At 36.8% G+C, this 15,824-nt stretch overlaps 1 protein-coding gene across 2 annotated transcripts in view; it reads right to left on the bottom strand.

Moving 5' to 3' along the window:
• Window positions 1-15,824, bottom strand: part of canx (calnexin) — a 43,867-nt gene that overhangs the window by 2,625 nt on the left and 25,418 nt on the right. Inside the window, exons 9-14 of one of the 2 annotated variants that reach the window (XM_073820296.1) lie at window positions 15,682-15,795; window positions 13,871-14,027; window positions 6,738-6,953; window positions 1,477-1,596; window positions 1,287-1,392; window positions 1,091-1,182 (exon numbers count right to left, since the gene is read on the bottom strand). In XM_073820296.1, coding sequence (XP_073676397.1) covers window positions 1,091-1,182; window positions 1,287-1,392; window positions 1,477-1,596; window positions 6,738-6,953; window positions 13,871-14,027; window positions 15,682-15,795 — 805 coding nt within the window. The remainder of the gene's footprint in view (window positions 1-1,090; window positions 1,183-1,286; window positions 1,393-1,476; window positions 1,597-6,737; window positions 6,954-13,870; window positions 14,028-15,681; window positions 15,796-15,824) is intronic. The other variant, XM_073820297.1, reaches the window with a different exon arrangement.

Genomic DNA, 15,824 nt, shown 5'->3' with positions numbered 1-15,824 from the left:
TAAAATATTGTAGAAGGCCATATTATGTTGCCACATTCAAATAAAGGTTTAAAAATAAAATTAGTGTCAATTAGTGTCACTAATTAAAGTTAAAGAATTAAAAAATTAAATATGTTGTGTGCTTTTCCTAAACAATTAGCAGATATGCATATAAACAACATTTTGACTGCCTGACTAGAATAATCATGGCTGATAGTAAGACACGCAAACGCAAAAAAGAAAACCAAACTGGACTCAACAGCTTCTTACTCAACCTGTTAATGAAAACAAGGATATAATCAAAGAAAAATTTGGAGTATGGATAACTTCCAAAACCGAAAGAGATGCGTGGGAAAACATATGTGTGCCAATAAATGCAACATGTTCCTAAAATGTTTACGTTCCGAGGCAGATTTCTGGCATCAGCCATTTTAGCCATGCTTAAAAAAGAAAAAAAAATGGAAATCATTACCAAAAAGGTTTTACTGGTTAAAATAGTAATTGTATTGGTTTTAATGGTAACTGTAATGGTGCCTGTTAATCTCTACTGATGAATGGTCACCTTCTATTGGTGGCTTGTTAAAACCACTGAATCCTAATGGGACATGTCCCCAAAAAACAGTACAGGAAACCATTTATTAATGATTTCAATGATTAAAAGTTGATGGTTTGTAATATTTGTAATAGTATTTGTACTGGAAACAATTAGAATTTCTGTGATGATTGTTTTTTTTTTTTCAGCAGAGAGGATAGGCCTAGTTTGTGATTGGGTCTTTTTGCAACTTAGGAGTCCTCTCCACTAACCCCGAATGTTTCACAGATTTAGGAGCTAGTTTTAGCGCTAAAATGCTTTGTGAAATACTCTTAGAGCAAAAATTTAGGATTGACACACCCATTATTTCAATTTTTTTTCCCCTAAATCGGCAAGTTATGAGCTACTTTTAGCCTTAAGATGTTTTGTGAATACGGGCCCAGATCTTCCAAATCCACATCAAGGTTTTTAAAATGGTTTTGAAAATCCTGTTGTTTTGGAATCTAAACATAACATTTGCTTATACGGTCTCAAAATGTAACATTTCCAATGGGTTTCTAGTAGCATAAGATGCTCTACCTCATTAGATGTACTGTCATCTTTGTTGTCGTTCCCTGCAGCTTCCTCTGCTTCTCCTGTCGAGTCCTCTTCTTCTTCACTCTTCTTTGCTTCTGAAGAAAGAACACCACAGAATTAAAAAAAAAGCAACCTTCATAAGTTCAAAAGCCAAGAACTAAAGAAAGAAAGGAGGAAAAAACAGGTTTATTTATCAGACCTGACTCTTCTTCCTTATCTTCCTCATCCTCAGCTTCCTCCTTCACATCTGGCTGTGGTTCATCTGTCTTCTTGTACTCGGCAGCAGATGCGGGTGCTGAGCTCTTCTGCAAGGCACAAGACAACATTTATTCTACAGATTCACAGATTCACACATTAAGGTCAGGCTACTTTAAATGACACACATTTACCTTTCCAGTGCAGCAGAAGACAATGATGAGCACCAGAGGCAGAGCCACAGTCAGGACGTAGACGATCCAGAGCCAGGGTCTCTCTTCAGCAGCTGTTATCATCTGATTCACCAGACCGGGCTGTGAACACACACACACACACACTATTTTTATAACACGCCTGTACAAGTGTCTCATACAGCCAATCTACAATAACTATAATCATATAGTAAAATCTATTGTAAAATAATAACCAAAAAAATACATCAAATGAATGAAGTAAATACTAACAGTGCACCAAGTCTGTGCACAATGGGAATCATAGTTTTTGAAATTGATACTAGATAACACTAATTTTACATTCAGTTCTCTAGGGATGTTCGGCAACCGAAATTATTGGCAGAATAAGCGAAAAGACCAAATAAATTATACCGTACAAGGACGTGACTCGAATAAATAAAGGCATGCACTAATGCAGCAAACATGTGGGCAGTGTGGAAGCATTTAAAACTGTCCGGGAAAGATGAAAAATCATTACAAGCACCGACAGCGAGAGACTGTTTAGTGTCGCATCGCATGTCTTCCATGAGAAGAGAAAGGGCTGGTTGTTGCTGGTTACTGTATGATGACTGAAATCACCAAATGGCCTTAAACCATTAGTAAATAAACTACAGACCGTTATGTTGTCTAATACACGCACAAACTGTATTTATTCTGACAGCGCTGCACAAGCTCCTTAGCCAGGGTTCAAAGTCCAAAGCACGAGGACAATAATTCATAAATCTGCTGCTGTCAGCAAAAAGTAGTACTGAGGTCTTCTTGTGGGTTTCCGCCAAAATAAAAGTCAACATTCATAAATGTCAGTATTGCAATTTTACTGTTGTTCTGTAACATAAAAAAAGACAAAAATAATGATAATCATTTCATAAGCTCTATTAATACATACATTATAACATTCTCCTTTGCTCAGCAAGGCTGCATTTATTTGTACATTAAAAATACATGCCTGATTCAAGAAGGGGGTCTTAAAAATGACTAAAGAATATTATTTTACTAACTTATCCATTTTAAGTTAAATTGTACTCTGTTGGTAGGCTATAAATGTCTACTAGATTGTTAAAAAAAAGCAGTTTTGGCTATTAATTTATGCAATGGTGAAAAAAAAGCCAAAATACATGTGGGGAAAAACAAACAAACAAACAAAAAAACATGTGTTCACTAATCGATCTTCAGCCCAGTGTTTAATTTTGTTTGGCTTCAGCCAAGAATTTTAATTTCGGTGCATCAGTAAATATGTCAGTAGCCAACCAGATATAGCTCGGCATAGCTCAAAACTGACTTTCATTTATCTTCAAAACACAAATGATGCAATTACACGGCAATAGGCCAGATTAAATCTTTTGTGATTTGAATACGAAATAACACTTATGGGTTTGGAACGAGATGAGGGTGAGTAAATGATGACTATCATTGGGTGAACTATCCCTTTAAGTTAACCATTGCAAAACCTCCAAACCAAGTGTGCCTCCTTTGAACATGTGGTAAAAAGTTCAGACAGTCACACTGAGGCACAGGCTTCTGTCCTGACTTTTATGTTGCTGTGACAAAGTCATCATGGCTGATTAAACCAAACACAATCAAAGCAATCAATCCACTCACACAAAAACCCACAGGCTTCTGTTAGGTCCTTTAGCCAGGGACAGAGCTGGCCCTCGAGTTTAACATGCAAGGCATGCCTGGAATCCACCTTTGGGGCAAAAGGCATTTGCACAGTAGGAATTCTCATGAAAGCCAGCCAAAAAACAGCTAATCCCAGAGTACCCGCCGCTCAGCGGTGCCTCCCAGCATATCGACACAGCCAGAGACATTCCCTTGGGATCCACAACCTGCCACAGAATTTACTTCTGAAAAAGACCTGCGCTGCTCACTGACTGACCACCACGCCCTGCTCACGGCTTTGCTGAAGACAGCAGAAAAATTTGGCTAGATAATCTTAGAGGAGTTCACTTTCAGAACTAAAATTTACTGATAATGTACTCACCCCCTTGTCATCCAAGATGTTCATGTCTTTCTTTCTTCAGTTGTAAAGAAATGATGTTTTTTGAGGGAAACATTTCAGGATTTCTCTCCATATAATGGATAATGGTGCCCCCGAGTTTGAACTTCCTAAATGCAGCTTCAAAGGGCTCTAAACGATCACAGCTGAGGAAGCAGAGTCTAGCGAAACGATAGTTTGTTTTCTAAAAACATTTACAATTTATACACTTTTTAATCTCTACACAGTGTACACACAGAGCTAGTCAAGATGAGCATTTGAGGTTAAAAAGTATAGAAATTGTAATTTTTTTTTTTAGAAAATAAACTATCGTTTTGCTAGACCCTTTTGAAGACCATTCTTTCCTCGGCTGGGGTCATTTAGAGCCCTTTGAAGCTGCATTTAAACTGCATTTTGGAAGTTCAAACTCAGGGGCACCATAGAAGTCCATTAAATGGAGAGAAATCCTGAAATGTTTTCCTCAAAAACCAATTCTTTACGACTGAAGAAAGACATGAACATCTTGGATGACAAGGGGGTGAAAACATTATCGGTAAATTTTTGTTCTGAAAGTGAACTACTCCTACTGTTCTGAAACGAGGTTTGCATTAACAAAGCATCAAGCGTTTAAACCAAACCTGCTATATACACACGAAACATCACTTAGTATCCAGTATTAAAAATGCAGAACCCAGTAATCCAGTAATAACACAGAATTTGGCATTTTTTTGGGTTGTGCAACTAATCAAACCATTTTGGTCCAGCCAAAATGTACATCCCCCTTTCAGAATCTGCAAAATGTTAATTATTTAACGAAAAAAGAGGGATCATACAAAATGGATGTTACTGTTTATTTAGTGCTGACCTGAATAAGATATTTCACATTACAAGATGTTTACATACAGGCCACAAGAGAAAATAATAGTTGAATTTATAAAAATGACCGTTAAAGTTTACTTTGCCTATGATTCTTCATACTGTGTTGTTACCTGAATGATGCACACCTGTGTTTTTTGTTTAGTGATAGTTGTTCATGAGCCCCTTTTTTGTCCTGAACAGTTAAACTATCTGCTGTTCTTCAGAAAAATCATTCAGGTCCCACAGATTCTTTGGTCTTCCAGCATTTTTGTGTATTTGAACCCTTTCCAACAATGACTGTGTGATTTTGAGATCCATCTCCATTCTGTTCAAAAGTTTTCACCCTCCGACTCTTAATGCATGGTTTTTCCTTCTGAAGCATCAGTGAATGTTTGAACCTTTTGTAATAGTTGAATGAGCCTCTCAGTTGTTCCAAGTGTGAAAAGATGGATCTCAGTCAATGTTGGAAAGAGTTCAAATACAGAAAAATGCTGGAAAAACAAAGAATTTGTGGGACCTGAATGATTTTTCTAAAGAGCAGCAGACTCATGAACAACTATCACTGAACAAAAAAACAGCTGTGGATCATTCAGGTAACAACACAGTATGAAGAATCAAATGTATGTCAACTTTTTAAAAAAGGGGTCACTTTATAAATTCAACTATAATTTTCTTTTGTGGACTATATGTAAACATCTTTTATGTGAAATACCTTATTCAGGTCTGTAATAAACAAACAATAACATGCATTTTGTATGATCTCTCTTATTTTGTAGATTCTGAAAGGGGGTGTAAACTTTTGACCTCAACTGTAATAATATGTAAAGATTAAATTGCTAATGTTTTATCACTCCTTTTTTTTTTCAATAAATAAAACAGAATTCAGAAAAAAATTAAATGGATAAAATGGAATTCTAAAGGGCATTTTAGTGAAAAGGTCACTTAAAGCTCCAGACATCCAGAAATTCATCATGCATGAACCCAGGGATTAGGTCACAGTAGTGGCTCATACTGAGTCCTGGGCAGATATTTACTGCATGCTACTCCCCCCTTAGTGTAGAGATTCAGAGGTCAAACGTGGGCTGCATGAAGGGCTCAGAGGTACGATGTACGAGGTACAGCTGTAGTCTCGCTGTGTGTGTTTTTAAGAGTGATGCATACTGAAACTGATCCGTGTGTTCATGTGTATTGTGAATGTGTGTGGGTTGATGAGGAGACAGCAGGCCGCTGCACGGCTCCACGCCCTGTGAAAGAACGTGGCTGGTGGAACTGCATTGGCTGTGTCATGTGAGAAAGTCTCTAAGTAAGTAAGAGTAAGTGGAAACAGATTTTCAGAGCACTGCCGAGTGGATCGCCACGCTCAACTACACACACCGCATCATTTACAACACATGAGTCAGGAAAACAATAAACACAGACAACAAAATTATTCAGGAGAATGGACTTCTTACTATTGGCATAAAGTCACACAGAGGTCAAGAACAAAAAATAGTTCTTAGTTTGTATTCTTGTTGAATTCATGTGGTTCTGAAACTTCAAAGGTCTTCAAAAGGACTTAAGTTGGCTTGAGAAAGCCAACCTACTGACATGCTATTTAAACTTAATATTATTCTTCTTCTGAGACTAAAATTTCTGACTGCTCCTCCTCCTACAGCTTTAACTCTCCTACAAACTCAGCTTAGATTTTCAGACTGATCTGACCTCAGTTGCTATCTTTTCTATCCATCCATCCATCAATCAAGCTTTTAAAACTACTTTAAACTTAAAACTATTTCAGACTAAAAAAAAACGTCAAACTTAATTAAAACTTAAAAACCTTTTAAACTTTCTGATCCGGCTTTCTCAAGCCAACTTAAAGTTTGTCTTGACAAACTTTTATATCTAGTTATTATTAATCTCTCTTATTAAACTCTTAATCATGTCTTATTCCAAAAACAAACAAACGTATTTATTCAAATTATAATGAATTATTAATTCACACTATAATTTTTTGGTGGCTTTTAACAACCTTGTAATAAAAAGGTCAAATTATTTTATATTTAAGGTGACTCGCTGACCTAATATATACGCTTAAGTGAACAATACATAAACACCTTGTGCCATAAACCTCACATACCTTGGCAAAGCCAGTTACTAATTCTTCCTCATAAGTGTTTAATGCATCGGCCTAGAAACTTCCTGGTGTAACAACAAACCTGTGAACATTGTCTCCAGGAAACAAAGCAAGCCAATCAAATCGCAGCTAGTAAGTTATTGTGGATTTTTTACATCCAAAATGCACTGGATGAGGCTGTACCTTTGTTAGTTATCTGTCTGCTCTCATTTCACTGATGAGCACTTGACCGGAGGAGAGGTAGAGAAGAGCGGGATAAATATAGATGTGTCATACCTCAGCGGCTCCCTCGGCTGCTTTCTTCAGACCCCAGCCATCAGCCGCCCAACGCTCGGCCACATTACGATCAGAGGTGATGAAGAAGTTGTCAAAGAAGATATCAGAGGACATGGACCAGAGCTCCAGACCGACGGCGCTGAATGCAGTCATACGGAACGGGTGCAGGTCCTCAAAGAAGTCTGGGTTGGGGATCTTCCTGGGCTTCCACACTCCCTGACAAATAAACAAACCATTAGACTTTTTCCATTTTCAGAAGATAAAGCGCAGGAGTCATCACACCCTTTTGTTTAACACTCAAGTTTAAATCACTACTCCTAAACCTCTCGGACTCAGAAAACAAAAACCCTAGTAACAGGGCTAAAAAGGGTTGTCCAAAAATATCGATATTTCGATAAATATCGATACTGAAATATCCGAACGATACCAATACTAATTTCCCGAAGTATCGATACTAGCCGAGCTGTCACTTTCACTTCTCCACAAAGGCGAGTTTACAAACACCACACGTGACCGCGGTGCCTGTCTCGTCTCATTCAAGTGAAGCGAATAGAAAGGAGAGCGCGGCACCCCGCGACCGGCTTTGTTTGATAAAGAGCACAGCAGGAGTGCTATCTGGAAATATTTCGGATATGAAACAAACAAACATGGAAAGCCGAAGTACACAAGCAAGCCAATATGTAAGAGTTGCTACAGAGCAGTGGTCACAAAAGGCGCTAACACCACTAATTTCGCAAAGCACCTGAAAGACAGACACCCGGATCTATATAAAGAAGAACTGTGCTCATTTTAACATTACTGAATCATTAAATAAGATTGCCTATTATTAGAGATGTTCCGATACCCTTTTTTCCTTCCCGATACCGATTCCGATACCTGGGCTCGGGGTATCGGCCGATACCGAGTACTAATCCGATACCTGGGTGTGTAATTGTATATACAGCTGTAGATAATACTAATAAATTATTTTATTGTGTGCTTCAGACTTATTCCTTAATAAAACAAATATACAGTGATATATACAGTGAACTAGAGTATTTTTATTATATGACATACATTTGACAGTAATATTTTTTCATATAGTTAGTATTACTAATCTGGTTTTCTGACGTACATCAGCCCTGTTTATAACAGAGAATTTTGGCCAGAATTTGAAAGATTCTCACTAGATCTCGCAGCAACCTTATTCATTGTGCGGCATTTTCAAATGCTCCTCACTGCATCTCGCAGCAGTAACAGTGTTGCAAAATCAACGTTGGCTCCCGAATAAAGCTGTTCGGGGTTTGTGCAAGTTTGTTTGCGTTGCAGTCCAAGCTGATAAACGGTCAGCGCTGAGCAGCTCAAACGTGTCGTGTTAGTTTCACTTTCGTTTCGCGTGCCATTTTATGTTTCTCATCTGAGACAGAAATGGCAGAGCTTATGAGTTGAACAACGTGGTGGTCGCGCCAGTGTGACCGCTCACGAAAATTAGTAACACTGGCAGAAAAATTGGTCACAGTCTGGAGCCCTTTAATATTACCGCAAGTGTCCCGCGCGCTTCAGTACAGGAGTAAACAAACCACGCGCCTGTACAATTCATTAACACAGAACCACGCATTAATTCATATTTAAACAGTCGGTTTTTGGCTTAATATTAGTCCATGTCATGATTTGATTTAAGTGTAATGAACTACCTTTGATTAATGCATCAAACTTTGACAAATTCCGTGACGTTCCGCGTTAAACTGTAAGTTCCATTTTGACTGGATTCCGCGATTCCGTCCGTGTTTTCCGCATCGCAGAAATCATAAAGCCCTACATATGAGACATGCCGCGGACAAACTGCTAGCACATTTGTATTTCTTCTTCGCTGCTCTAAACAGTGGTTGCTTGTGGCAACACTGTTTGCATTCTGAGCCGCGAAGAAGAACTGGCTTCTGATTTGCTAGCGGGAATAACTTATATCTTAAGAAAATGGTATCGGATCGGTACGTGGGTTCAAGTACTCGCCGATTCCGATGCTAGATTTTTTTGTGGTATCGGAGGCATTTCCGATACTAGTATCGGAATCGGAACAACCCTACCTATTATTGTTGCTGATATGAGTGTTGTCCCGTTTTTTTTTTGTTTTTTTTTTACCGTAGTTCGTTAATATAAACAGATTGAGGAATCTAAAGGTGCGTTCACACCGGACGCGAATGAAGCGGCAAGCGCGAGTGATTTACATGTTAAGTCAATGCAAAGACGCGAATAGCCATCCTGCGGCGCGAAACGCGCGAATAGCGCGAATGGCGCGGCGCGCATTGAGCGTTTCAAGCGATTGCCGCGCCATTCGCGCGAGTTCAAAAATCTGAACTTTGGCGAAAATCCGCGCCGCGTTAACCAATCAGGAGCTTGCTCTAGTAGTGATGGAGTCAGAAATCCGAAACAACAATGGAGGACAAAATCACCGTTGCTGTCTGTGGTTACTCTGAGCTGTACGATACATCTTTGGACTTTTGTAGAAACAGGAATAAAAAGGATCTTGCTAGGAAGAAAGTGAGTGAAGAGGTCGGACAATCTGGTTAGTTTTAAAAAACGCTCTTTACTCAATTTGACCTACATACACATACATATTGAGACTACAAGCAAGCTAAAGCTGGCAAATTGAGCTCATTCACCTATTTTACAACTACTTTCCCGCTGACGAGTGGCAGAAGCCCCTCCCATGACGCGAATTCGCGTCTGTTGTGAAGAAAATGTCACGCACGAATGACGCGAATTTTACCGCGCGAATAAACTCAAATGTTCAAGCGTTCAACTACGCGCGAATAGCGCGCTTTTTCCGCGCAAGTCGCGTCCGGTGTGAACGCACCATTAGACGAGTAAATACTTTAACTGCAGTCAAATGTAAATTAACTGCACTTATTTAACTTATATATATATATATATATATATATATATATATATAAAACATTACTTAAATTCTGTGATTTGTCTTCATGTCTATCCAGTGAGCAACTGAGCATTGTTTTCGTGTGTGATGCACGCATGTTTGCTTGCGTGTATCGTTGATTATGAATCCGGCATTAAAATCTGTTCGTCAAATAATGTTAATGTATTAACCAGCATTTATGAACGATGAGCAATGCATTTGTTACAGAATATTTGAATCTTTGATAACGGTAGGTAATAAAAATACAACGGATCATGTTAGCACGGTCCAATAAAAAATATTAACAGATATAACTTTGGATTTTAATTGGTTAATGTATTAGTAAATTATAGATTAAATTAATTTTTAACTAAGATTAATAAATGTTCTGAAAGTATTTTTCATTGTTTATTCATGTTAACTAACAAATATCTTTTACCATTAACTTAAGTTCTAAGATTAGTTAGTTTAGTTAATTGTGTGGTCTAAAAAGAAAAAGAAAAAGTTTACGACCTACACTACCAGTTGTATTTGAACAGCAAATAACGTTTGAAGCTCAAACTCAAATGAAGCTAAGAAGCTGAACAGGGCTGTAGCAGTGTACATATGCATATACATCATTGTCATGTTCTAGACTATATTTATCTTTAAATTAAACAGAAATTTTTAATTAATATTGTGGCAGTTTTTTTTCTCTGTGGTATCGAAAATCAATATTTTTCAAGGTATCGTATCGAAGTTAGAAATTCCAGTATCGTGACAACACTAGTTCAAATACACAAAAATGCTGGAAAAACAAAGAATTTGTGGGATCTGAAGAATTTTTCTGAAGAACAGCAGGCAGTTTAAGTGTTCAGGACAAACATGGGGTTCATGAACAACTATCACTAAACAAAAAAAAACACAGCTGTGGATTTTTCAGGTAACAACACAGTAGGGGTGTGCAAAGCAGCCGGTTTTTGTATCTGTATTTGTATTTGTCGAGGGGGGAAAGTATTTGTATTTGCATTCGAGTAAAATTCAAAATAGGTGTAAAAATCCAGTTTTTTTTTGTGCATTACACTTATAATTTAAGTTATAGTGTAAGTATTCTTTAATTATATCCATTATAATAATTATGGATATGCAATATTGTTTGATGTTTTTGAACATGTAACAAGGAACGTCATTGAAAAGAAAATAACATAACAGCCATTACCTCATCCATGGTTAAACCAACTAATAAAATACCATTGTGAACATTATGAACCCCACCATCACCCGTCCTTGTTGGAGGATGCTGAACAGACAGAATAAAAACAAATAATACTTCAAAGAACTGTTCTTCTTCTGAATGAACTTCTTTCCCGTGGCGTCTGCCGTTGCTAAGCAACCATGACCTGATCTCTCAATGAAGACTCGGAAGCTTCAGCAAAGCATAAATGGATTTCCAGCATTAAAAATCGCTTGCAGTAGCTCTGCTATTAAATTTATTTTAAAATGGTTATTCCTATACAGATATGATAAGCTGTTCCTCCAACTTGGCTGTTTTTTCAATGTTATTAAGGGAAAGGGTGAAGCTGATTGGTTGGTTCTTGTCACATGACCTGCGTGCGCTTGTGGCATTCTGAAAAGTTGAGATGTATTTATCTGGATGCACACTATTTGTGCCTTTCCGAATACCGTATTCGGGTTCGGCTCCACCCCTACAACACAGTATTAAGAATCAAGTGTATGTACACTTTTCAACAGGGTCATTTCATTTTTAACTATAATTTTCTCTGATGGACTATGTGAAATATCTTATTCAGGTCTGTAATAAATAAACAATAACATACGTTTTGTATGATCCCTCTTATTTTGGTAAAATAATTAACATGGTTCAGATTCTGAAAGGGGGTGCAAACTTTTGATCTCAACTGTAATAATAATAAATCAAAATATTTGATGATTATAATATTTGCCAAAATATCATGATTTCATTTCAAAACTCCATACTTTTCCAGACTTAAATTTCCAAACCTCTCAGAAGATTTTGAGACAATATTTAACATAAACGGTTCATAGAACATTATTTTCAGCTTTATATTTGGTATATAAAACAGCTATCTGTAAATGTTATTTTTTCAGTTTTTTTTTTCTCGAAGTGACAACATACAGAGCCCCTAAAATAAATAAATAATAAAAAAGGTCTTTACATGCACACAAGAAACTTTTTTGTGCCCTCAAGAAACTTTTTCACATTTTTCAAAATTTTCTGCATGCTTACACATTACAGTTTCTAGTTTGATATAACCTTTTTCCTTTGTGCATTACTGCCATCTTAATATGAATAAAACACGAGCATGGATGCACATGAATTAATAGAGATCTACTGGCTCAAAATTAGGCTTTTCCTATTGTAGTATCTAAAAAATATAGCCCTAATGTCCAATACACATCCTCTGTAGTGGCACTGAAACCACAGGCTAATGGCATAAAATTTGCCAAGTTCAAGGGTTCATAAAAAAACACGGGTACTGTAATCTTTTTAAAAATTTGGCTTTCATTAGGGCAGTATGCCATATTTCAAGGTCTTAGCTCTTTTTAGCACATACTTTGTGGAGGCCAAGAAACCACACCGCGAAATGGGCTGATGGCACAATAAGTGGCTCAGTGTGCATTGTCCTATATGCTACGTTTAATGGTTTCTTGTGCACACACAAAAGTCTGTATATTTTTTATTTTTGCAAAGGTCCTTGAGGCCATGTAATACACTGCTAAGAATATTGTATAAGAAGAAGAAGAAACCCAAAATGCTTATAACCTGCATTTTGTATAATTAAAAAAAGTGCACCTTGAATCAATTCAGTTATATTTTGACTTTGACTTCTTGTGCAATAAACTTATTTTCAGTAAATTCTTAAAGGTTGTATCAGCGATTTCTAGCCTAAAACATAAAGTGTAAAATTCAGCTGATCTTTCATTGCGATCCGCTCGCTGCCTGCCCCATAAATTGTCTGTGAAAAAACCGCATCTCTCTGGTCAGCCTAGGGTCCGAGATATGCCAAAAAAACAATCGGCGCTATCAACTATTCCACAGATAAACAAACAGTGTTCCAACCAATCAGCGTCAGGGGGTTCGTGTTGTGGACTTTCCTACTGGTGCAGGGATGTGAGGGAGGCGGAGCGAAAGTCCACAACACCAAACCTCTGACGCTGATTGGTTGGAACACTGTTTGTTTATCTGTGGAAAGGCTGGTAGTGCCGATTGTTTTTTTGGCATATCTCGGACCCTAGGCTGACCAGAGAGACGCGGTTTTTTCACAGACAATTTATGGGGCAGGCAGCGAGCGGATCGTGAAGAAAGATCAGCTGAATTTTACACTTTATGTTTCAGGCTAGAAATCGCTGATACAACCTTTAATTTTCTACTATACAAAAAATCTAAATAGGGGCAAAAGTTTGAAAACACAAATACTTTTCCATACTCTGCTTAAATTTTTCCATACTTTTCCAAATCCTGGATTTAAAAAGCGATAAAACACACACATCCACCAAAATCCAGGTTTGGTGTGCTTTTTTGTAGGGCTGCACTATTTGCAAAAGGTGTGTGATTATGTGACCTTAAACCACAAAAAAAATTTAATTGGAATTTACACATCATCTGTAAGCTAAATAAATAAGTTTTACATTGATGTATGTTAGGAAGATACAACTATTTGAAAATCAGGAATCTGATGGTGCAAAATAAATCCAAATATTGAGAAAATCACCTTTAAAGTTGTCCAAATGAAGTTCTTAGCAATACTTATTCTAATCAAAAATGAAGTTTTGATATATTAGAGTAGGAAATTTACAAAATATCTTCATGAAACATGTTCTTTGCTTAATATCCTAATGATGATTTTTGTAATATTTCACTGTAAAAGTTTTTTTTAAGAAAAAGTAATAAATTTGACATATAATATTGATACACTGCATTTACTGCGAAATAAGTCGCTCTAAAAGATGGCTGACAATGAGCTGCCAACAAGATTAATTAATCGTGAAAAGTGTTGATTATAGCATTATATTTAGAAATACTTGCACTGCATCAAATGTTGCAACAAAGTCATGCCTATGCAATGATCTCTTTATTACAAGAAGATTTCTCTATTGACTCCATTTCATAACCTCTTTAAATGCTCAGGCTTTTTAAGCATTTGCAATCTATTGCACTTTTGGTTTTAAACAATATGCAAAAAAAGGACCAAAAAGAGCTGTATACAATGCTAGTTACCTGATAATTAGGGTTGTCAATCATTGGTGACTTCCACTTGCCCTTGTAGTTGGGGTTGTCGATCATTGGTCTTTCCCATGGACCGCAGCCGGGGGCCGTTTCACAGACGGGATTTGGGATCTGAGGTGCTTCCCACTCGCCATCCATATCCTCATCCCTAAAAGAGATGAGCATAGATGTAGTGCAGGCAGAGGGCAGGAAAGAAAGAAAACCTCACATTTCTATTTCAGCTGCTCTCTTGGTTAAGGCTATAATTACAAAAATGAAATCTAGATCATCACCCCAGGAGTCCTAATTTCTTCATTAAAATCAGCTCACTTCACCATTGTCCAACTCGTAAGTGCTCAGACTTTCAAATGATACAGCTTGGTTCTGAGTTCATTAAAATGCAACCCATCTGTATTTATGTCCTTGAAGAAGAATGCTACTTTGAAATTAAATTTACATTTTTATATAAGTCGTTATACAAGTTTCTCCAGAGCAGATTTAAGTTTAGTCATGGTCTTTTGACTAAAATGCCATTTAGTTTTAGTCCTATTTTAGTCATCTGAATTGTTTGTTTAGTCTAGTTTTAGTCGACCAAATCTACAGTAGATTTATGCAGCTAAAATCTAATGGGTTTAGTTACAGTGCAATGCATTTATTAAACACCTCTCTAAAATGACCAAACTCATTATGTAGGTTTCATATTAAGGTTTTATCATGACAAACACAGATTTAACTGCTGTGCAACATGTGTTTATATTAAAATTAAATGAAACTACTTCTCATAAAGAAACCATTATGCATTTTTTAACAACTTGTTTACCACATTCTTCAAAAGTGTAACTTACTCGTGTGCTGTGTGAAAGGTGTTCAGAAAACCGGACCGAATCGAGTTGTCTTTTGCATCATTCAAATTTATCTTCCTCTCTTCCTCCCAGATATTGACGTTTTTTAACATTTTATGAGACGTGCAGCAAATGTATGCCAGCTTATGTCCTACAGGATTGATCAACAGACTATGATACAGTTTATATGTGACCCTGGACCACAAAACCAGTCATAAGGTTAAATTTTACAAAACTGAGATATATACATATGAAAGCTCAATAGATAAGCTTTCTATTGATATATGGTTTGTTAGGATAGGACAATATTTGGCCGAGATACATCTATTTGAAAATCTGCAATCTGAGGGTGCAAAAAAATCAAAATACTGAGAAAATCACCTTTAAAGTTTCCAAATTAAGTTCTTAACAATGCATATTACTAATCAAAAATTACATTTTGATATATTTATAGTAGGAATTTTACAAAAAATCTTCATGGAACATGATCGTTACTTAATTACCTAATGATATTTGGCATAAAGAAAAATCAATAATTTTGACCCATACTATGCATTTTTGGCTATTGCTACAAATATACCCCAGCGACTTGGTTTTGTGGTCCAGGGTCACATATATGTACGCATCTAACCGCCTTACCACGCAGCAGATTCGTTCTGAATGAATCTCTTCCTAAATCATCTCTCCCTAACATTTTTGTCTCGTTTTTATTCAATGACTAAAATGACAATAGATTTTCATCATAGTTTTTGTCATTTAAAACAAGTTTTTCGTTTCGTTATAGACTTGTTTTCCACGGTGAAAAAAATGTTGATGAAATTTATGACGAAAATTATTCTTCAACGAAATTTACACTGCTCCAGAGGTGGAGAAAGTTATTTTTTGATAAAAGATATATAAAAAAGGTTTTTCAGTTAGATAGTAAGACCAAAAATATTTATTTAAGGGTTTATTGTAGACATTAAAAGTAATGGCAATTACCAATCCTCTGGCTTGAGGGCATCGGGGTCACTGATATACTCTGGCTCATCATCCAACCAGCCGTCGGGTTTCACGGCATCTTCATCAGCAATCTTAGCGGGAGCATCTTCATCCCTGAGTTACAAACACATCAAATCATAAAG

Source organism: Garra rufa, chromosome 16 (assembly GCF_049309525.1).
Source record: "Garra rufa chromosome 16, GarRuf1.0, whole genome shotgun sequence".
Lineage (NCBI taxonomy): Eukaryota > Metazoa > Chordata > Actinopteri > Cypriniformes > Cyprinidae > Garra > Garra rufa.
Note: the sequence above shows the minus strand (reverse complement) of the source record. Positions and strands in the feature narration are given on the sequence as shown.